We start from the raw sequence: 22,648 nt of genomic DNA, 5'->3' as shown, positions 1-22,648 counted from the left end.
GTGATGCCACTTGCATACTGATTAATTAGGATAGTCCCCCCACTTCTTTTTTTAAAACTTGTACCCTGCTCCTAGCATTGTATGACTTGCCGAGATATCCCGGGTGCCTTTGCTTGTTTTTTAGTGAATTTCGTTGACGTTGGAAATGTGCTCCAAAGGTAGGAGCAATCCTACTGGGAGACATTTTTGACCATTTCCCCCTTCACGCGTGTGAGTTGAGCTCGTGGTACCACACAGCATGTCCCACCTCACTTGAACCTTTTGTCTGAATAGCTCATAGTTTTGGGAGGTAATTTCTTGCAGGAATGTGCTGCGGTATGTACCAGATGCAGTAATACATTCACACCCCGATTCCACCCCTCAGAAAGAAACAGAATTTATTGGTATAGTCTGATTCTCTCCTTTTCGGGCTGTGAAACATTGGAAATTAAATGTTTTCCCTACACAAATTCGTAAGAATTTGTTTGTGGAAAAGACAGAAAAATGTTGCACGATTTATAATGTCTATTGGACACAAACTCCTGCCTGCATCTGAATTAGAAATACTCGGAAAAGGAACTTGGTCGGTAAATATTCCTTCTTTGTATTTAAACCAATGTCCTATAACATGAAACTGTGAAAAACGAAGATGTCACCTTTTCCTTCATGTTTGTTCTTTCTACCAACCCGGCTTGACCTATGGCTCCGTGTAGGCATATTTTCGCATGCACATGCATAATGTCATCTTCAATGTGAGTTCAGCACCGAGTAAGAACGCAACGTGCCATATTCTCTGTTACCAGAGTGTGCATGTTTTCAATTGCAAGCCTTTCCAAGGATTGATGAAAGTTCATTGTTAATAACAAAAATGACCTAAAAGAATGTACAATTCCTTTAAACAGATCTTTGAAATTCCAGAAACGTCTTTCTTGGCCAAGTTAATGAAGCAACCCACAGATTAGACCTTTTTTCACGTCATGCTGGAAAGACACACCTGCTCCCTGCCAGTGTTTCAGGGAGATAAGATAGCCCCGCCTCCTTGGGTGGAATCCAAAACTGACCAATCACGGTGGAAGGCTGCCAGGCTCCTCGGCCCCCTTGCCCTTTAAAAAGTGGCTCTGCCCGGCACAGAGCATGGGCTGTCTCCAACTTCCATCTCTTGTGTATCCTGAGCCCGCCAGCACCCACCGCTCAAGATGGTTCTGTCTGCTGAAGAGAAGGCCCTGGTGGTCGGCCTCTGGGGAAAGATCTCTGGGCACTGCGATGCCCTTGGTGGAGAAGCCTTGGACAGGTGAGCACTATGGAGAGGGCCACTGTAACATGCCCCCTCTCTCTGTGTCTAGTATGGTGTGCAAATATTTAAAGTAAAACTGATCTATAGGATGGCGATGCACATTTTGACAGTTGTGTTTTTTGGGTTTTTTACATCTCTTATAAAAAAAAGAGACAGTCACATCTGGGGCTGACTTTTGCCTTTTAGCCATTTCCTATTGACATGTAATTGATTATTCCCGCATTACCAACAGTTAGGAGTTTAAAATCATTGCAGATTCCTAAAAGTTCCTGAGTTCTGCTCAAGGGGTGTGTGCGCGGTGACTGTGGTCTGCTCCTGCTAGACAATTATGAATCCTATTTGGTTAAGATTGTTCGACATATATGGTGTTCACGCCGGCGGATTAGTGTACATAGACCTCAAATTGATGTTTGCTATTGAATACAACCTCTTGGCTCCAACATTGGTTCACCTTCCTGGCACACCTGGCTGTGTTCTGATCCAACTCATGGATCATCCAGGTAGCTTAGATATGGGCTTGTCTTAGATGAGCACACAGAGTTCTCCGTGTCTCCACCAGCAGCGAACCAGCAGCAAAGCTGTCATTGAGCTTTACAGATCTTTGCGCCTCGTCGCCAAAAGCAATGTAGGCCAAAGGGGCAGTGTACAGCCTGGGCTTTTACTGGACAGTACGCAGTCCCTTTAAACATGGTGGGGCATCTGGATGGAGCACAAACATGTCACTGGGACAGCTGAGATAGCAAAAGGAGAGATTAAGGCCTATAGTGGGATTGGTAAGAGGTTAATACTTTGGGGAGGCGGTAAGAGTGTAAGGCTGATGGGCGAAGTGATAAGAAGTTATTCCTTGGGTGAAGTGGTAAATGGATAGTGTGCTTAGAGGAAGTGACCGTGGGGTTAGATCCCATAGGTGTAACTGTTTTGAACCTACAGTAAGGTAGAAATTGGTTACAGCCCCAAGCGGGATTAGAAAAAAGTTAGATTTTATGAGGGTTAAGAGTTGGAGTTAGAGCCCAAAGAAGGAATGGGAGAGGTTAGAAGCTACGGGGTAAGAGTTTGGAGACTTCGGGCGAAGGTAAGGGCTTGCAAGTCATGATGGAAATGTTCAGAGATGATGGCCAACAGGAAGCAGAGGTTAGAGCAAATGGGTCACTGTAATTATAAGTTTTCTAGTTGATTCGAATTTTGTGCCAAAACGTTGATCTAGCAATTGGACTTTTTTGGGGTCAGACTTTTTGTTATGAATGAAATCTTTCCTTACATCTCCAGTGATGCCCAAAACATATTTATTTCCATTTTTGCCACAGCAATAGCCATTTCATATATGTATTTATTGTCTAAGGTAACAGTGCTGGATAGAATATTGATGTGAATGTGCTTTTTAGAGCATTTTTTATTAAAGCTGATGTGTCCTTTTCCCCAGGCTGTTTGCCAGCTTCGGTCAGACTAAGACCTACTTCAGCCATTTCGACCTCTCCCCGGGCTCTGCTGACGTGAAGCGACATGGAGGCAAGGTCCTGGGCGCCATCGGTGAGGCAGCCAAGCACCTGGACAGCCTGGACCAGGCCCTGTCCAAACTGAGTGACCTGCACGCCTACAACCTCCGCGTGGACCCCGGTAACTTCCAGGTGAGCCAGCAGTGAATAAGTTAAATCAGTTAAAAAACAGACCTTCATGGATAGGACTTTAAAAAATAAATATCAATCTATAATTGCACAGCTCTGCTTCTCACTACTTCAAGCGTCTATATTGGTGTTTGTTTGAATGTTTCCACAGCAGATTGTAAGGGAGTATACAAATAAATAAAATGTCTGCCCCGGTGGTGTCCAACCTTTTCTGTAATAAGAGTTATTTATGTTCAATGAAAAGCATCGTGAGCTCCTAATATTATTAGAGCTATAATACTGACAGCATCAGACAAGATTACATTAGTGGCCACCATATGCACCACTACAACAGTGATCACCTCAGTTCAACAGGAACGGGTGCCAGCAGTAATGTTACAATGGATTTCCCATTGTGGAATGTCTCAACATAAATGATATAGAAGTCATAGCAGCAATGCTTCTGTTGCCAAGGTAATATAAATGATAAGCCTCCCCAACACTGCATGATTTATCTCTCAAATATCTGCCTTGAACATGTATACGAAATTCAACCATTTTTTACAAACTTCAGCTTATAAGTTCTGAAAATACACGTTTGGCTCAAATACATGTTTTTTAATTTTGGTATTATAAATTAATTTAGCTAAGCAAAATATTCTAATTTAGTAAGCTGGGCTGTATACACGAGAGCAACTTGCAGGTAGATGGAGAGCTACCAGTAGCTCACGAGCTACTCATTGGAAGAGCCTGATCTGCCCCCTATAAGAAGCCTTTTTTCTAAAACTGAGGTGTCTTGTGTGGCCCTGTACATTAACACAGCTGCGGCCGATCCTTATGGGTTATTGGGCTATTGGGCTACGTCCCGCACCTTTTTCCCAGCAAGAGGAATGTCTGTCAGGCTCAGCAAAGGTCGGCGTGACAGACACTCTTCTTGTTCAGATCAGGCAGCCATGAGTAAGACATGCACTTAAGGAGCATGCTCCTGGCTGCCTGCTCTGAACTGTGCCACGCTGATAATTTCACAGCCCTGTGGGCGTGACCTCCTCAGCCTGGTTCCTCGAGGCCTTCCCCCTTGTGAGCGTCACTGATTACCTCAGACCTGGGCGATTCAGTTTTAAGCCCTGAAGTGCCCAGGGCTGAGTGTCAATCAGGAAGGCATCAGTCCCAACCCTCTTGGGACCTCTGAGGCATTCCTCTCTACAGTGACCGTAAGTTTTATGTTTTTTTTTAAATGTTTGGTGCATGCATGCCTGTATGTTTGTATAAATATATGTGTATTTGTTAGTAAGTGTTGTGAATGGTTGTGTGTGTGTGTTTGAATGCATGGGTGTGAGTTAGTGTGTATGTGTGTGTGGGTGGCCCCCCACCCTCCTTCCTGGTAAAGTTAGCTGCCGCCACCATATTTACCTGGTGTTGTTACAAAAAAATGATCTACATGGAATGGATTTAGTTAATCACAGGAATACCCATTCACTACTATTAAATGTCTTTGTGAATTGGCCTTAAAATGTTCAACTCGTTATTAGTAAAAGTGCAAAGAGGGCACAGTCCTGTCTATCTGTACTAATTGTATCAATTGATTCCCATTTCGGAAGTTTTGGACTAATTGACAAAGGCATGAGAGTGCAGGTAAGAGTGATGGGGCAGTGGGGCCGGGTCTGCGGGGATTTTGAGGGACGATGCTGAGGGAAAGTTAAATAAATAATACATTTTCCCTCGGCATTGTCCCTCAAAATCCCCCTTACCTGGTCCCACCGCTGTTACCTGCATGGACCGCGGCTGCATGAGAGTACGTAAAAGAATACTATATGGGAACTCTTTCACATACTTCACAATTCTTTTTTTCTTTCTGCTTTCTTTGATTGAAAGCCAAGGCAAAATCTTTGTTAGTGGTGAGGATAAAACATTGGACACAGTGAGAAATACAGTTGCTTTTTTGAGGAAGTACCATTCTTGTACTTTCAATGAAATGTTGTTTTTAATGAAAATAAAGTAGCATTTGTATATGTTTTTACAAGTTATGTAGGAAGAAACGGCGTTTCTCAGTATCTTGTGAATTTGGCATTATATCACTGGACGTTCTTTCCATTTTATTCCAGGTTTGTCCAAGTGCTCCCTGGGTGGTGGTGTTCAATTTCTGCTTTTCTCTCTTTCAGCTGCTGTCCCACTGCATTCAGGCTACACTGGCCGCCCACTTCCCTGCTGACTTCACCCCTCAGTGCCAGGCTGCCTGGGACAAGTTCCTGGCCGCAGTGTCTGGTGTCCTGACCTCCAAGTACCGATAAACTGTGTGCTCAGCACAGGAGGACTGTCTGCAGGGATCACAAGATGGCCGCCGTGGTGCTACACATAGAATTCTGTGAGAAGCTCAGAAGATGCAGTTTCAGTTTACAGAATGTGCATCAATTGCCGCTTCTTGTTCCACCAGGCAGGATCACTCGTTTATTTTGTAACATCTTAATAAATATGTACACCTTTCTTCTTTGACCTCTGGCTCTAATTATTTTCTAACTTAGTCACGCATGTGCTCTTTTATCGTATAACTATTGTGTTGTTGCACATTTTCACATCTCTGTTAAACATTAAATATTCCCTCTGGTGCAGGACATGCAGAACACGTTTCCCAGCTCCATGCCTAAGTAGCTGATTTTCAGCAGGTATTTTCTTTGCCTTAGGGGACTTGTAGTCCTGATTTTACAATGAAATGCAGTGGTCTTGAATCTTACCATTTAAAGGAAACACCTGGACTGTATGAACTAATTACATGGTGAAAGGGGAAACGTGAGAGCACATAACATGATTCTGCAGGGGAACTTGTCATCTTGGTGGCCATACCTGTTCCACTGCAAAGGTCACACAAAGTAATGTTGTTTGTATGTATGTATGTATGTATGTATGTATGTATGTATGTATGTATGTATGTATGTAGGTGATATTTCCATAGCGTGAACCTAGACAAAAGGCAGCAGAGACCTCTGCATGGTCATAAATGTTGTTACCACCCTATAGAGATATTTACGGCCATGATGTCACACTAAAGAGCGTTGACAAAAGTACATTCTGTTAGGCCACTCCTATCAGTGCTGGTGAAGTGTTCTACCTCTTACTGATCTCTGTAAGTGTAGTGAAAAGCCGGGGCCACTGGAATTATACGATTGGGCAGCCACCGCGTTTTTTGTATAGTTCTGAATTTGCTGCATTTGCCACATAATCCATCATCTGCTGCGTAATCTGCAGATTTTAAGAAATAATATTTGTTTCTAGCTCAGACAGTTCAGAGGTTATTAAAAATGTAGCAACACGTGTGGCTGTGCAGTGGAAGGCCCTTTGCAAAGGCTGACTGGTCACCTTTCTGTTGCTTATTGCTATATTTAGGAGTGACACTGGTACCAATTGGGTCTAATCTATGCCCAGAGATTGCTAAAAAGTCTAAAAATATCAAAATAGTGAACTAATACTCTCACAAAATGTGCGGTATTGTGGCGCATAATTTGTCTTTTCTTGCTGCATAATTTAGTCAGCCCTGCTGCATTATTAGGCCCTCCCCTGCTGCATAACTCAAGTGGCCCGGGGTAAAGCCCTCTGATGCAGGGTATCATTGTGTGATCAAAGCTACACGACAAATAAATATACAACTAACTAAAAATTGGCTATTAACACACACATGGGCCAAAACACTTCTGCAACAACTTACAGGTGTTCTTCATTTCACTACACCAATTTCCGTCAGAAATAGAAGCTTCAGGGGAGAGTTTAGGAGATGCGAGGAGGCCATGTCACTGACAGAGTTATGGAGAGCAGGGACCCCTCCTTCGTATGTGGCCTGGAATATAGTCAGAGATATAGCAAGCAAGAGGTAGGGTGACCAACTGGCATTGGTGCAAATTCAGGACGGTGAGTGAAAAAATTCAGGACAATGGGTAAAAATTCAGGACACAAATTCAGGACAGGAGGTCAAAATTCAAGACAAAACTTCAGGACAAGTGGATACGTTTTACAGACACATCAGAGGTCGCGCAACAGTATATAAATAAGCCCAGCCTTATCCAAACATATTCAACCCTTTGCAAACCTATCCATCATGTATTCTTCCATCTTTCATTTCACTCATCCATCCCTTCATTCATCCTTTCACTCATCCATCCATTATCCATCTATCCATCCTTTCACCCTATCCATCTGTGCACTCATCAATCCACTCTTCGACCCTTCCATCAATTCACTCATCCATCCAGCCATTTACACTTTCACCCATCCAGCCATCCTTTCACTTACTCATCCATCCACCCAGTCATTCATCCTTTCACCCATCCACCCTTTCAGTCATCCATCCAACCTCCCTTTCTCTCTCCTACGACCCTTTCACTTAGCAATCCTTCCTTCCATTCATCCACGCACTCATCCATCTACTCATCCACTCATTAATCCAACCATTGACCCTATTACTCATCCATCCTTTCTCTCATCCATTTATCCTTTCACTCCTTCACTCATCTATTCATCTTTTTGTCCATCTACCCTCCCTTTCACTCACTCATCCACCCATTCACTCATTCGTTCATCCATTCACCCTTGCACTTATCAATTCATCAATCCATCCATCATTTCACTCATCCATCTACCCACTCACTCATCATCCACCGTTTCACTTATCTATCCTTTCACTCAAACATCCACCCTTTTACTCATCCAGCTACCCTTCAACCCATGCATCCAGCTATTTACATTTTCTCTCTTCCATCCTTTCACTCACTCATCAATCCATCCATCCTCTCTCATTATCCATCTATTCAATCTTTCATTCATCCATTCGCCCTTTCACTAATCCATTCAGCCATCCACCCATCCCTTCACTTACTCACGCGCCCACCTTTTCATATTAAGTTTGAGCTGAGCCTTTTTAAGAAGAGGCCTATCAAGAACTTCACCCTCGCTGCACGAGCCATTTCAGGACTGGGACAGAAGCCACCCAGGGCAGAGACAGGATCCACCACAGGGGGGGACAGGAGCCATCACAGGCGGGGGGACAGGAGCCACCACATGGGGGGAGGGGGCGAGGAGCCATCACAGGAGGGGGAACAGGATCCACCAGGGTGGGCACCTGGGTGGGCATGCAGTATTCTAGTATCATCTTGGTCTCTTCCAGGGTGGGGTAGGGCTCTTCAACCCCTCCTGGACAAGACAACGAGAAGACATGCTCTCTTTCCAAAATTTTAGTTTTGCCATCCCCCACTGTGATGTACAGTACTTAAATGAGATACTAAGAGAGAATTTATTTAACTGATTGTCCTCCATACTTTGTTAATCAGTGTGGGTGCGAATGTGCCATTTCTTTATTTTATGACATTATAGACTGCATGTTTGAAGAACCGAGGTTTGTTTACAATTTAATGACAGTAATTAAGCTCTGTGAAGAGTGAAGAGAACCATGTGCTGCCTCGGTGTAATCAGGGCTGGTTCTAGGATGTTTGGGGCCCTGGGCAGAAAGGGAATGTGTGAGGTCGCTCTAAATTGCAGAGACATGACGCATTCAGCTCGTCACGGGCTGGAGGTGTGAGGGTTACCATCCCACTGTGGCTCCAATGCTGCTGGGTATCTGAGCTTTGGTACTGCATCGGAGTCTGTTGCACCCGACCTCAACAGTATTGGAGTCAAGAAGGTAGGTGGGTGGAAGCTGTGCCGGCTTTAGGGTGGTGCGGCCGGTGCCAGGTTAACATTACGGACAAATGGCGTCTGTTAAAGAATCCTTCACGGTCAACGGACAGATGGACGAAATTATGGACTGTCCGTGAAATTTACGGACGGTTGGTCACCCTAGGCAAGAGGGAGTGTGGAGATGGAAGACAGGTCAGAGATACTGGAGAGAGGCACAAGACACAGCAGAGGGATGAGAGAGGGGCAGGGGACGAGATCGAAGATACAGGGCAGAGGGGAGAAAGACGGACAGTGGTTAGGAAGACTCGGGGCAGAGAGAGGCTCAACTGACAGAGACTACTCTGGTTTACATGAGAAATGTTGAGATGTGGAAGAGAGGAGAAAGAAGGAGGAGAGGAACAGCATGGAAGAGGGAGAGATACGGGAATGGAGAGAGGCAGGTCAGAGGAAAGGATGTATTTCAGTATATACTCCATATGGGGCCAATGGCAGCCTCCCCTCCTACCTCTGAAAAACGTGTCCACCCGTGCTGGAGAAACGGAGAGTAGCTGTAGCAAACATTGTCACCAACTTGTAAAGAAAGATCGAAAGATGAAGAGAAGCCAGGGACTCGCCTTTATTCCGCACAGGGCCCAGACAATATTGGTCATTCCGTTTTCAGGAGACCAGCACCTGGATACCCTCCCGGGTGACAAGCAGCGCTCTACAAATCCACCGTACATTACATTAAAGTCCAATCAATGCACACAGCTCCTTTCAATCACAATACATAACAATGCCTGGTATGGACCATGATATGGCTTCAGGGCCGGACTGGCCGTAGCGGGCACCGGGCAATCACCAGTTGCGCCGCATGGGCGGGGGTTGGTTTTGGGCCCCTGGGGGCCGATTTTGTTACAGGGCCTTTTTTGCAAAATCGGTCCTGTAACAAAATCGGCCAAAAACCGGCCCTGGCAAAGAGCTCGGCGGCACACCCAACCCCCGGGGTAGGAGAGGGGGGGGGGGGTGAGGGGGGGGGGGGGGGGAGGGCGCTACCGAGCACTTTGCCAGGGCTGGTTTTGGTTCCCAGTCCGGCCCTGTATGGCTTGCCTTCAAAGTACATCAGCCGCCACAAACCGAGGCACAATACATGAAAATAAATAAAACAATGCACCAAGTCTCTGCTCAGAACTCCAGGGTTGTTGCTCACATTTGCTTAGATTTTTCACACCTTCCGATGACTGTTTTTACAGAATCAGTTCCCATGCCTTACAATTATCCACTTGTGGTCATGATGCAATTGTGCTCATTGTAAAGTTCAATTAGTTATAGCAATTTTCACAATCGCTAAGTAGGTAAAGCCCCATAACATCACTCTCTGCTCTCTTTCTATTTACCTTCGTCTACTTCACTTCATTCTCTTTCCTCCCTGTCTTGTTGCATCTACCTTTGTACCCACCAATAACCCTATTGTTGTTTTTCTCCCTGCATCACTCCTCTACCTACTCCTGTTTCTGAGTAACTATGTCGTCCATATGTCCCATCTCTCTTTCTCATCCTCACCTATCTCCGTCTCATGTCTCTCTATACGTCGCCTAATTTCTTTACCCCAGTCTTCGCTTTACCTCTCTTTCTCTCACTCTCACTACATCTCAATGTATATACTTCACCTGTAGCTCAAATGTCTCTTCTTTTTCTTTATTTTCACCCCATCTCTCTTTGTACCTTTTACACCATTTCTCTTCCTTCCTGTCAGCCTTAGTCCTCTCTTTATCTGACATCTTTTCTATAACTCATTTCTCATTTTGCGCTTCTCTCTACAGCAGCACTCTCTGCTTTTCATTTCTCTGTTTCTCTCTTCAACCTTCTGTCTTGCCTCTCTTGCTCTATCCCATACCCCTGCATACCACGCCTCTCGCTCTACATTTCTTTATTCCTGTCTCTAGGTCTCTCTCAACTCTATAACCCAATACATATCTCTCTGCTTCTCTTTTGCTCACTACCTCTGTATCATTCTTTTTGGCTACCTCGCTTTTCTCTGTCTAACTGATTACCTTGTATCTCTCCCTGCGTCACCTATCTCTTTACTTCAACTTTATCTTTACCCCCCTTCTACTTTACTTCTCTTGCTGTACCATTCTATTAACTGCTCCACCTTTCTCCACTCGCTCTTGCTGAGCAGAGCCCGTGGTCACTGTCTAACCATAGAAAGGGTGTAGGAGGGACAAGCCAAGTGAAGTGGATAGAAGAGAAAATTATCAGGTTTGACCCCTGGGTTTTGGCATTCCCTGCAGCAGCGAGCATCCCAGGTATAAAGAAGGATTTATAAATCTACTTCAAATAAAGCAAAACTCGAAGCTCTATAGGCCAGATTTTAAGGTTTGCACGTTTCCACTAAATAGTCACCAAACCTCCATTACCCTTTCCTTCCTACACCGGGAGGGACAGACTGGCTAGACACTATTCTACGTACAATGTTGCAAGACCAAATTGAGTAGGTCCAAGTCCAAAAGGAAGAGGCTTTAGCAATGGGTAGCTTGAACGTTTGGCTCCTTTGAGTGTCCCTATTTCTGAGTTTTCATGTATAACTGAATATTTTGAATATTGAATATTTTGTGGCATCCTGAGGGGTTGACTTAACTGAAAATGGGCAACAAATTCAAAGTTGTTCGAAACAGGATATCCCAAAATGTGTCTTGCCAGGCACGCCAACATTCCTTAAAATGGCTCTGCTCCAACCTCTTTGTATTCATGCCAGTGTCATTTCTTGCCATCTTTCCTGCTGGCTCATTTCGGATCCTGATAATTTACATAAAGCAGCACAAGCAGTGGGCAGTCGAGAAAACTTGGAGGAAGAGCTGATCCAGAGATCACACAGTTTAGTAAACCCTGGATGCTGGGATTACAACATGTTTCCTGCGCCCAGATCATGAGAATGTAGCCGCCAATCCAGTGTCCACAAATCTTTACACCTGGACTCTATTCTTCTGACGTAACACATGAATGCTCAAAGAGTACAACACACCTCCCACACATAATCAGTTTTCCCCATACTTTAATCCAATCTCACCAACTATTAGCATCCACCCTGCCCTCCTTATCTCATTTCCAACTACATTCTGATGTGTGCCTTTCACTTAGCCATAGGGTACCATCTCACTTTATGGCATTACGGACACTTTCTACCTCTGGGCTTTTTTATGTGAGCTTCTAATGCATTATGGCTCTTGTAGTCTTCATCAGGACTGGGCTGGGGAATCAAAAGCAGTCCTGCCAAAAATGTTCAAACCTTGCGGAACCTCTCCCTTTCTATCCATTAATTCTCTCTCTCGCTTCATTCTCTCTCTTCTCCACCCCTGATTGCTTTCTCTCTACCTTAGCCCTCCGTTCCTATCTTTCTCTCTCGCTTAAAGCCTCCCTGTGCCTGTGGCAATTATCCTTAGTGTGCTGGAGAAGGTATAGAGACACAGTGAGTGGCACTGGACTATCAAAAATTGCCTCCAAGGGCACCAGCGCACCGGGAAATGCCCGGTGGAATAAAATGGCAGTCTGGCCCCGGTCTGCTTCCATAGAACTATTTGGATTGTAATGCTTGATGGCGAGGATTTGTAGATGAATAACCAGTATTGGACATGGCTTCTATGGCCACATGGAGAGTGAGATAGCCACCCTATGCTGCACTGGCAACCACTCTCTGGTGTGTCAAATTATTTTCATATCATGCTGTCCTAGGATCCTCAAATTGTCCTGCTATTACCACACCAAGACAGCCTCACATCACACCTTGTCTGCCACATTCTCTCTGTAATTACAAAGCTGTCAAGTGGCACAATGTCATGTGCTGCAAATTAGTGCTTTCAAGAATCTTGGTTTCATCCCCCTTTGGGCACTCCAATACCATCCTTAGAGGTTTAAATAATTCATGCAATACTTTTTATTGTTCTTTCATGAATGTATTCATTCATTCTATTTCATTGAAATTATTTGCATTCCATGGGTTTATTCTTCTTAGTACATTGCTTCTTCAATAAACACTTTTAGTACTTGATACACTCCAATGCATTTCGAGCATATGTGCTCTTCATCAGGGAGTACAATCTATAAGTTAAATAATACTGTGATAACAGGACTTATTCATTCTATTATCTGGATTTCTATCATGATAGATGACATGCGTTTTGATATAGTGCTCATTATGCAGTCATATGGGTGTGAATGTAGTGACCAAAAAATGTGCCTTATGTGCTTGTGATTTTTCAAGGTGTCCAGCGTGTTAAAAAATATATAAAGTTATTCACGTTCAGTACCTGCAGTGTGTGCTTCACAAAGTACTGTGAAAAGAATAACAACGGAAATTTAAAAAAACGGAAATTTAAAAAAATGTCAATGCTGGAAGAAAGGTGTTTGATGCGGTCGTCCGTAATAACTAGAACACTCTAGTATTCAACGCGTGTCTGTGGCATTCTATACCATCGCGCTCAGCGAAAGCTCTTTAATTCCTTTGTAGAACTTACTTGTACGCCGTTTCCACAAAGTGTTTCTAAAGTCGGAGTTTTTGTCTGTGACCGGCGAATCCGTTCAGCGACGGAGTGTCGAGGGTGCTTTTTCCGCGATGCGTTTGTAAACAGTGGCATGCGTATGTGTGATGATGCTGTTTGGGATAGTAAAAAGTAAAAAGTAAAAACGGACTTAACAAGAGTGCACAGTGCCGGATATGTTTGTTGTTGAATGGATACGTGTCTTGAAGACAATATCAAATAAAGACTGAATGCTTTAAATGAGTTAGCAGCGTGTAATTGAAATAATACATTACATTGTGTCCATAACATTAATTATTTTAGATCCATTATTTACAGTATGGATGTTGGCTTATTGCTAAGCAACTAACACAGTTCCTGCGAGCAAACATAAATGCCTGTTACTCAGAGGTAGCAGGCATATTCTATTCGTTCATTGAGGCCGGGTCTGTAAGACTGTAATTTTCTGTCAATTGTCTCCAAAATCATGAATCTCAACTGAGATATGTTGTGCTTCTCTTCCATGAAGTGTGTCGCAACTGTTTACTCGTATTCCTGGTTCTTATGTTCGACTTATGTTCATTCATTTTTAGTTGTAACTTCCTCTCAGTTTTCCCCACGTACACTTTGCCGCAGGGGCATTTTAACAGGTAAACGACGGTTGTTTCACAGGGGGCCGTTACATGAAGCTTAATTTTGTAACCCTTCATAGGTTGATTGGTGACTGTTCCGCGTATGATGTTATTGCAATTTTGACAATTGTCATGTGCGACACACTCAGCCATAACTGTCTTTTATAGACAGCAGCACTTTCACTTTATGGATTCTTATATCACTAAAAAATGGACGACAAGCTCCAGAATGCAAAGCACTGTAGCCCAACGGCCAGGATTGGCTGCAAAAGTATCACTTGACAGGAATGTAAATGATCCAACTGAGTACATTTACACAGCACTCACTACCCTGAAAGAGATTCCTGAAATGCACCCATAGTACAGCCTCTTCAACTTTTAACCAGTTCATTCATCCTTTATTATTGGATTGCATTATATAGTTCATATAGCACTTTATACCCCTAAAAAGCCCGCAAAGTGCTCACAATCACTTTAGATTCTTGGCGCCCCTTCAGAAAGCAGTGTTGTGAGGGTCAGAGAGGAGGGGCTTAGGAGGAGCCTAGTCAGATTGGGTGGGGTCAAATAGGAGGAGCCTGGTCAGAATGGGTGGGGTCAGAGAGGAGGGGTATAGGAGGAGCCTGGGCAGAGGGGGTATAGGAGGAGCCTAGTCAGATTGGGTGGGGTCAGAGAGGAGGGGCTTAGGAGGAGCCTGGGCAGAATGGGTGGGGTCAGACAGCAGAGGAGGGGTTTAGGAGGAGCCAAGTCAGATTGGGTGGGGTCAAATAGGAGGGGTATAGGAGGAGCCTGGGCAGAATTGAGGTTCCGTGACGATTTGAACTCGTGTTTTCAATATTGTCGGAAATACATAATATTGGTATCAGCGAACCGCAAATGATCCATTTAGCATATCCTGGTGTTTTCGCTATGCTACGAGCAAGAGCACTCCTGTTATGAACACATTTCTGATCTACCCACGGCATCCATCTTAGATCATGGCAGCCATTTTGTGTTTCTTGCCCTCACATACGCAATAACCTCTGATCACTTCATTTCGATTAAGGACACGTAGCCTTAGCCGGAGATTCACCTCTTTCATGACACGTGCACCTTAAACCAGATCACGCTGTAGCTGCATGACTCGACAAAGGCTGCCTCCTCTGCCCGAGGCCAGTCCTGCTAAACTGGTCTTCGTGTCCATTGTCCTGATCACGATTAGGCGGCCGAAGCCGGTAGCCTTGCCCATTTACAACCCACAAACATCTCTTATCCCGCTTTCCTATCTTCCACACCTGGCTCCGTTCCTTTCTTTCTGAATCTTTATTAGGGGGAGGTAACGAAATTTACGATGAGGCGGTCCGGCTCTTGAATGCAATATTGACAAAGGATTGTGATGAACTAGTGGGAACCCCTCTTCGCAGATGTTTGGTATCAGATTTTATCGACGGTTCCTGTGTAACGCCAAATATTTATTGTTTTAGACACAAAGGTTTTGAGAATGTATTACATGTAAAGAATTCGCCCCCAGCTTAAAATTTAGTATATAAGGAGCAACCCTCTTTGTACAAATTGAACAGGCTCCTAGACACTGCCCATGCGTGGTTTCTGTGACTTCTGTGTCCCTGCAGTAATAAACCTTTGGTCTTTGACGCCACCATCGAGAAGCCCGTGTTTCTGTTCATTTGTGCACCAAGGCAGGTGGAACTCCGGGGTCTTTGGGTGTTGTTCCCTGACACCTCTGGACGGAACCAAAAAGTCCAGAACTCCAATTGGCGCCCAACGTGAGGCGACGTCATTCGGTACCGGTCCAAAAGCCTGAAGAGTTCGAGAAGCTTCGTGTGAAGATTCCTGAGGGAGGCGCCCCACTTCATCGATCCCGGCATATCGCAAAAGTGGCCCGAAGTTCTCTTCCACGAGGGTTCCCGTTCAAGACGGCTGCAGTGGGCCGTTGCCTTGACCGTCGCCCTGTCTTGAACCCGAGGTGCAGTCCTTAGTACAGCGAAACGTGACGGGTTTCTCCTTGGTGACGTCTACAGTACCTCAGTTAAGTATTTAGTGGTTGCTAGCTGGTTACTTCGTGAGGGTTGTTAAAATCCTTTTTGGTTCTTGGTTTGGTTTGGTTTCGTAAGATTATCACTGGTTGTTCTGGTTACGATAATCTATTTGGTTTAGTTTGGGTATCGATACATCAGTTCGTTTTGGTAGGCCTAAGTTCTTGGTTCAGGTGCACATATCTGTTTCTTGTTTTGTTTGTTTTTGTGTTCCGGACTGAAAAATGGTAAGTCGGAGAAATTGTATGTTGTCTTGTTTTGGTTGCAACTGTGACTCACGATTGGAGGACTCATGTCTGGTTCCTCCGATTGGGACTCCCCTATATGACTTGTACTGTAAACATGGTGTGGGTCCTATATCTTATAATGAGGTGTGGGTCCGATACACTGAGAAAGATGGTGTCCTTAGTTGGCCACTGCATGGTAGTTTTGAACCCGAAATTCTTGACAATAGAAGCGAAATTGTTTAGGAAGAAAGCCCGGCCGGCAATGTTTGATTCTTTCCGTTACTGGCGAAAAGAATCCAAACAGAGAGAAATGAAAAGGTTAAAGAAAGAACAGAAAGAGCAAGAAGAGTTGACTCTGAAGCAAGCGGCTAAGCAGCTGCAAGTTAACGAGTCAGAGAAGGCCATAGAGGTGGCCATTAGAGAGCATAATTTAGCGATTGACAAGTGCTACCCTGCCTTGCCATCGAAAACAGCTAAGATACTAGAGGATTCCGAAAACGATCCTCTGTTGTCTTATCTGTTACGGTCACCTCCACCGTATGCACAAGGTGCTACGGCTCCACTTGTACCGAATGTTCAATTGCCGGTTGCTGGACAACCTGGTATTCCTGCTCCTGCTCCTCAGAATCAAGTTCCTGTACCTCCTGTGGTCAATGTGAATGTTCCTACGGCTCCTCCTCCTCCTGGTTTGCCGACTTCTATACCTGTATCTGTGTCGCTTACACCTACTGTTCCACAAACTATCTTCCTCGATACTCATACTGTTCCGCTATCTGTTCCTACCTCTACTGTGTTCTCTACGTCTGCGAGTGTGTTGACTCCACTTTCTGTTCGTCGAAGAATCACTGATTCTGTTTCTAGCATTCTGTCTCCTTTCTATAAAACCTTAATCAAGACTCCTACTTCTGACTCTGTTCAGAGACGTAGTCAGCTCCGAGCACTGAGGAACGGGGAATTTTAGATTCCACGGCTCTCAGATGGATTTCGAAGAGTAGGAGATATAGTACGAGAGATGTGCTAGATACATTTATGCAGTGGAAGGAACCAACGCAACGGTATGTCTTTGATGAGATGTGCTCGCTGTTACGTGAGGAGATAGAAGAAGATGATGTTGAATCAAATTTAGAAGACTTAATTAAGGTTCAGAAAGAGTTTGCTGCAGGAATGATAGTAGGTCAAAATATAGAAGAAGCGATGGAACTGATTTTAAGTTATAGGAGTGATCCATCACTTCGTTCACCAAGAGATTTAGAGAAAAGCAAGATGAAGTTAAGTCGCCAATATCCAATGAGGGAGGTTCCTCCAATTTGGCGCGAAGATGTGCAAGCTGATAATGTTAATGGTATTGTAGCTGCTCCGGCGCAATTCCAAAGAGTGTGGATACACATTCCGTGGAAGCGAGCCGAAGTGCTAGCAGTGAAGCAGGCCTTGTCAGACCCGCGTAAGAATCCTGCCGGATACTATAAGGAATTAACACAGACAGTTGAGGCTTGTACAATGAACTTAGCAGACATCAATATGTTATTTGGAAATGTAGTTCCGCAACCAATTTGGGCTAAAATTCGTAGAGAGAATCATCCAGTTGCCCTAGGTGGTGATTGGGCAGCTATCGTTGCAGCGGATGGTCAGCAAACAGGTGGTGCAAAACCCGAACCCCTAATTGCTAATCTTCCAGGTAGAATAATCGACTTAATGAAGACTCTGATGCCCGCATTGCGTGTTAATTGGGACAAGTTATCCGCATGCAGGCAGAAGAAAGACGAAAGTGTCTCCGACTTTTTCACCAGGTTCGAAGAGACTTTTGTAGATCATAGTGGTCAGGATATGAGCACAGAAGGAGGACAGAGACTGTTTGTCGATAAATTCGTGCATAATTTGTTACCTGAGTTATGCAATAAATTAAAGGATTCAGAGAGTGCGTGGGCTGTTTCTACAACTGCGCAAATACTTGCAACTGCACAGTATTATGAAAATAGGGATAAAGAGGAAAAAGAGAAATCAGACACGAAAACGAAAGATTTAAAGACTAAAGTTCTTTTGCAACAGGCGTATCCGCCTCGCATGAATCAGACTAATACGCAACAGGGCTCGTATCAAAGAACAGATTATAGTTCACCGAGACCTCAATATCAGTGGAACCAGTGTGCGTACTGTAAGAAAGAGGGTCACTACAAGAATGAGTGTCCGATCTTAGCGCAAAATAATGCAGCAGCAGCTCAGAGAGGTCGTGGTGGTTTTGTGCAGAATTCTAGAGGTCGAGGGCGAGGTGCTATGCCTCCACAAACGAATGATCGTCCTTCCAATCACTTTGATCAACGAAATGGACAGTCTACTCAGCAAAATAGATCTCAACAATATCTTGTTGAAGACTATTGTGAAGTGGATGAGGGATTTCAGCAAAATGGGTACTAGGACAGCCATGGACAGAGAGAGGGAGTAGTATCAGTTCCAGTGGATCAGAGTGGGCCTTATGTCGCAGTAGCAACATCAGGTGTAGTCGAACCGTTTCTGTTGGATACTGGTGCCGCAAAAAGTTCTATCATTCATGCGAAACTCCCTGGCGCACCTTTGTCCGGCTTAACAAATGTTTCTGTAGGTTTTTCAGGCGCCCCTGTTTACAACCCCATATCTGGTCCTTTGTCTATTTCTGTTGGACCGTGTCAATTGAAAGCACCCCTGATTTTGACGACAGGTTGTAATGAAAATCTGCTTGGTTTAGACTTGTTAAAACGACTATATGCGACATTGTACTGTTCTCCGGAAGGAGTACAGCTTACATTGGGTAAAAGAATCACCTCTCCGATGTACTTGTCAATGGATGCACTCCCGCCAGAGCTGCGTTCACTCCCTGATTCTCTTTGGGCGACTGGTCCTAATGATGTAGGCCTTTTAGAAATACCACCATATGTAGTCACTTTGAAAGCAAATGTAAAATTTCCAAGAATTCCTCAATACAAAATATCTAGTGAAGGTGAGCGTGCACTTTTATTGATTGTGCAAGATTTGATTAAGAAAGGTGTGGTTGAAGAAACTAGAGGAAATGTTTGTAACAGTCCTGTATTACCGATTTTGAAACGAACTGATCCTACAAAGCCTCCAGTATATAGGTTTGTCATCGACCTCAGAGAAGTTAATAAGATTGTGGTCCCGCAGTTTCCTGTGGTTCCAGACATTACCGCCTTGTTAACATTGATTCCTGCTACAGCTACTTGGTTTTCAGTCATCGACTTGAAGAATGCCTTTTTCAGCATTCCGATAGCCGAGGAAAGCAGAGATATTTTTGGTTTCTGTCTAGGAGGTCGAAGTTTCAGATTTAAACGCGCTCCACAAGGCTATTGTGAGAGCCCATCTATTTACAGTCAAGCATTAAAAAGTCAGTTAGATTCCTTTGTCCTTCCTCCAGGTTCTGCTCTAGTGCAGTATGTAGATGATCTTCTAGTGGCTGCCGATGACAAGGAAACTTGCAAAGCAGCTACGATTTCGTTATTGCATCATTTGTCTAATTTGAATCACAAGGTATCACCTTCGAAAATGCAATACTGCTGCCAAGAAGTGACCTACCTAGGTCATCTCTTGTCAAAGGAGGGAAGGAAGTTGACCCCAGAAAGAATAAAAGCAATTACGCAGATGAGTGTTCCTCGCACACAGAGAGAAGTACGTGCCTTTCTAGGTATTACCTCTTACTGTAGGCAGTGGATCCCACATTTTTCTCTTTTAGCAAAACCGTTGGTAGCTTTGACTGGGAAAAATGTTCCGAGTCCGGTGCCATGGTCTGATGAATGTCAGGAGAGTTTTACTGAATTACGAAAAGCATTGTGTTCAGCTCCTGTATTGGGTACACCTGATTACAGTAAGCCATTCACGCTCTACGTTCACGAGAGAGAAGGTTGCGCGTTGAGTGTTCTGACACAGAAGTTTGGTGATAAACAACGCCCTTGTGCGTATTTTTCATCAACATTAGATCCGGTAGCTAGAGCGTTACCTAGTTGTTTGAGAGCTACAGCGGCAGCTGCAGCCTCCATTCGACAATCTGCTGGTTTGGTGATGAACAACATGCTAGTGGTCATGGTTCCTCATGCGGTGGATACACTCATGAACCGAACCAAGACACAACACCTTACCAGTGCGAGACTATCTGGTTACGAGCTGACATTACTAGCGAGTCATATTCAGATCAAAAGATGTAATGTATTGAATCCAGCAACGCTGTTGCCGGCTAATCAAGAGTCGAGTGATTCCGAGCCACATGATTGTTGTTTTAGAACGGAGGAAGAGACAAAAGGACGTATTGATTTAAAAGACACTCCATTATCAGATCCAGATGGCACGCTGTATGTGGACGGGTCATGTTTTAAATTGGAGAATGGTGATGTGACTGCTGCTTACGCAGTAACGACTTTGAAGACGATTGTGGAGACTGCAAGAGTGAGTCAGAATTCTGCCCAAGCTGCAGAATTAATAGCTTTAACAAGAGCGTGTGTTTTAGCTAAGGGAAAGAGAGTGAATGTGTTTACAGATAGTCAGTACGCATTTGGCGTGGCCCATAGTTTTGGCCGTTTGTGGAAAGAAAGAGGTTTCATTACGTCCCATGGGACTAAGATTCAACATGGTCAGCTAGTTAACGACTTGTTGGAATCTCTAACCTTGCCGACTGAAGTTGCGATTGTAAAGTGCAGTGCTCATAAAGCAATCACGGATGATGTTGGTCGTGGGAATGCTTTTGCTGATGAAACCGCTAAACAGACAGCTAGAGACATGATGAGCAGAATGTATGTTGCTACGTCTGCAAGATGGATTGCTGAGTCTGGAATGTGTGAGGATACAATGGAAAGTGTGAAAGAGATTCAGAAAGAGGCAACTGAGGAGGAAAAACGTGTATGGAGAGAAAGTACGGGCAAGTTGGATTCGAATGGGTGTTGGATTGATTTGACAGAACAGCAGCGTTGGATGTTGCCTGATGCGTATGTGCTTGCAGTGGTGACAATGGCGCATGGAGTAGTGCATATAAGTTCTAAAGGAATCTGTAAGATGTTGGCTCCAGTCTGGAAGAATGATGGGATCAGTAAGTGTGCAGAGAGAGTGGTGAAAAATTGTATGGTATGCCTGATGCATAATCCTGGCAAGGGAACTCCAATTCCTGCTGGTCACTTCGCTCCTCCTTCCTGCCCCTTTGAAGTGATCCAGTTAGACTTCATTCACATGGATCGCTGTAATAATCTGAAGTACGTCCTGGTGGTAGTCTGTGCTTTTTCCAGATGGATCGAAGCATACCCACTAAAGGACAATACTGCCCTATCAACTGCCAAAATTCTTCTCAAAGAATATTTCCCTAGATATGGTATGCCACGGATTGTATGGTCAGATAACGGAAGTGAGTTTATAGGGAAAGTTATGCAGAGTGTGTGTGCCGGCCTAGGCATAAAACAGAAGTTCCACAGTGCGAACCATCCCCAGTCTGCTGGTTTAGTGGAGGGTTACAATGGCACCCTCAAACTAAAACTAGCTAAAATACAAGCATCCACAGGTTTACCCTGGCCAGACGCACTTCCTTTGGCTTTGTTATCAACGAGAGCAACTGTACATTCTAGAGTGGGGCTTAGCCCCTATGAGATTGTCTTTGGCCGCCCGGCAAATATTTGGGGTGTGCCGAGGCCTAAAGAGTTTTGTTCTCTAGAATATCCTATGTTGATAGACTACCTTTACGACTTGACTGCTAAATTGAGTCTTATTCACCAACAGGTTTTCGATGCATTACCAAAGCCTCCGGAGAGTCCAGGGCATCAGCTGAAACCCGGCGATCAAGTTGTAATAAGAAACTTCGCGAGGACGAAGAACCTTCAGCCCAGATACGTCGGCCCCTACCAAGTCCTGCTTGTGACAAGAACCGCAGTTCGTGTAGCTGGTCGCAAGCACTGGGTACATGCATCTCACGTCAAACGTGTACCTTTGCCACTTCCTTACGACGACTGGGTGAAGAAGGGAATTGGTGCCTCCGAATTTGAACACACGCCAAAGTTCATCCCTTTCAGCGATGCCGAATTGATCACCGACACTCCAAACTCTGACTCTCCTCCTGAAAAGACTCCTTTGAACTCTGAACATTTGTCCCCTGCATCAGAAAAAACTCTGTCATCTGCGAACTTGAACACTGCAACAGCTACCAGTGATACGCTATTTGCCGATCAAACAGTACCTGCAAAGCAAAGATACAATTTACGACCTCGTAATATGGACAAATAAAGCAGGCAACTGCCCATTGTGATATTTTGAAATTTTGAACTTTTGCCTTCAGCCAGGAAGTTTGCTATTGTTTTATTGTTTTAAAATTGCCTTGCCGTCTGGGTAGCCGTAGGGTCGTGGCTGTGTGCCTAGTTGAATCTGCGGGGGTCTGACACAAGGTCGATCTTTCTGTTGGTTCTGGGAACTCCCAGGGCTGATAGAGGCATTTTCATCTACGTACACATCATCAGTGGTCGCGAGCGGATTGTAGAAGATGGAGCTTCCTGCGCTGCAACGAGAAAATGTGATTTATGTTAGCAGAAACAGACTTTACAGAATTCTTCACAGCAAATGCTTTTTGATACAATGTGCCATTACATTTTTGATTGTTTTGATAACGTTGGTGGGTGGAATCGTTTTCGGTATGAGTTTGATTTTTGTACCAGTAACCACAGTACCTCCCCTTGATCCTGCTACTTCTACTGTTTCCTCTATACACTCTTTTCACTCGT

The 22,648-nt window shown here is 44.4% G+C and overlaps 1 protein-coding gene across 1 annotated transcript; it reads left to right on the top strand.

Annotated features, from left to right (window-relative positions):
• Positions 1-1,128: 1,128 nt before the first annotated feature.
• LOC147661230 (hemoglobin larval subunit alpha-like) lies at positions 1,129-5,355 on the top strand. Its single transcript, XM_086951216.1, has 3 exons — positions 1,129-1,270; positions 2,694-2,898; positions 5,034-5,355. Exons 1-3 carry the CDS (start codon positions 1,176-1,178, stop codon positions 5,160-5,162), a joined length of 429 nt encoding a protein of 142 aa, XP_086807342.1. The 5' UTR covers positions 1,129-1,175; the 3' UTR covers positions 5,163-5,355.
• The last annotated feature ends 17,293 nt before the right edge of the window (positions 5,356-22,648 follow it).

This window comes from Lissotriton vulgaris, unplaced genomic scaffold, assembly GCF_964263255.1.
Source record: "Lissotriton vulgaris unplaced genomic scaffold, aLisVul1.2 SCAFFOLD_2184, whole genome shotgun sequence".
Classification (NCBI taxonomy): Eukaryota; Metazoa; Chordata; class Amphibia; order Caudata; family Salamandridae; genus Lissotriton; species Lissotriton vulgaris.
The sequence above is the reverse complement of the archived record's forward strand: the minus strand, read 5'-3'. Positions and strand labels throughout refer to the sequence as shown.

What these genes read in the sequence shown, in the direction of transcription:
- LOC147661230 (XM_086951216.1), top strand. Translation starts at nt 1,176, where the DNA reads ATGGTTCTGTCTGCTGAAGAGAAGGCCCTGGTGGTCGGCCTCTGGGGA. An exon ending in GGTGGAGAAGCCTTGGACAG is followed by an intron (nt 1,271 to 2,693) that starts GTGAGCACTATG and finishes CCTTTTCCCCAG; the next exon opens with GCTGTTTGCCAGCTTCGGTC. An exon ending in TGGACCCCGGTAACTTCCAG is followed by an intron (nt 2,899 to 5,033) that starts GTGAGCCAGCAG and finishes TCTCTCTTTCAG; the next exon opens with CTGCTGTCCCACTGCATTCA.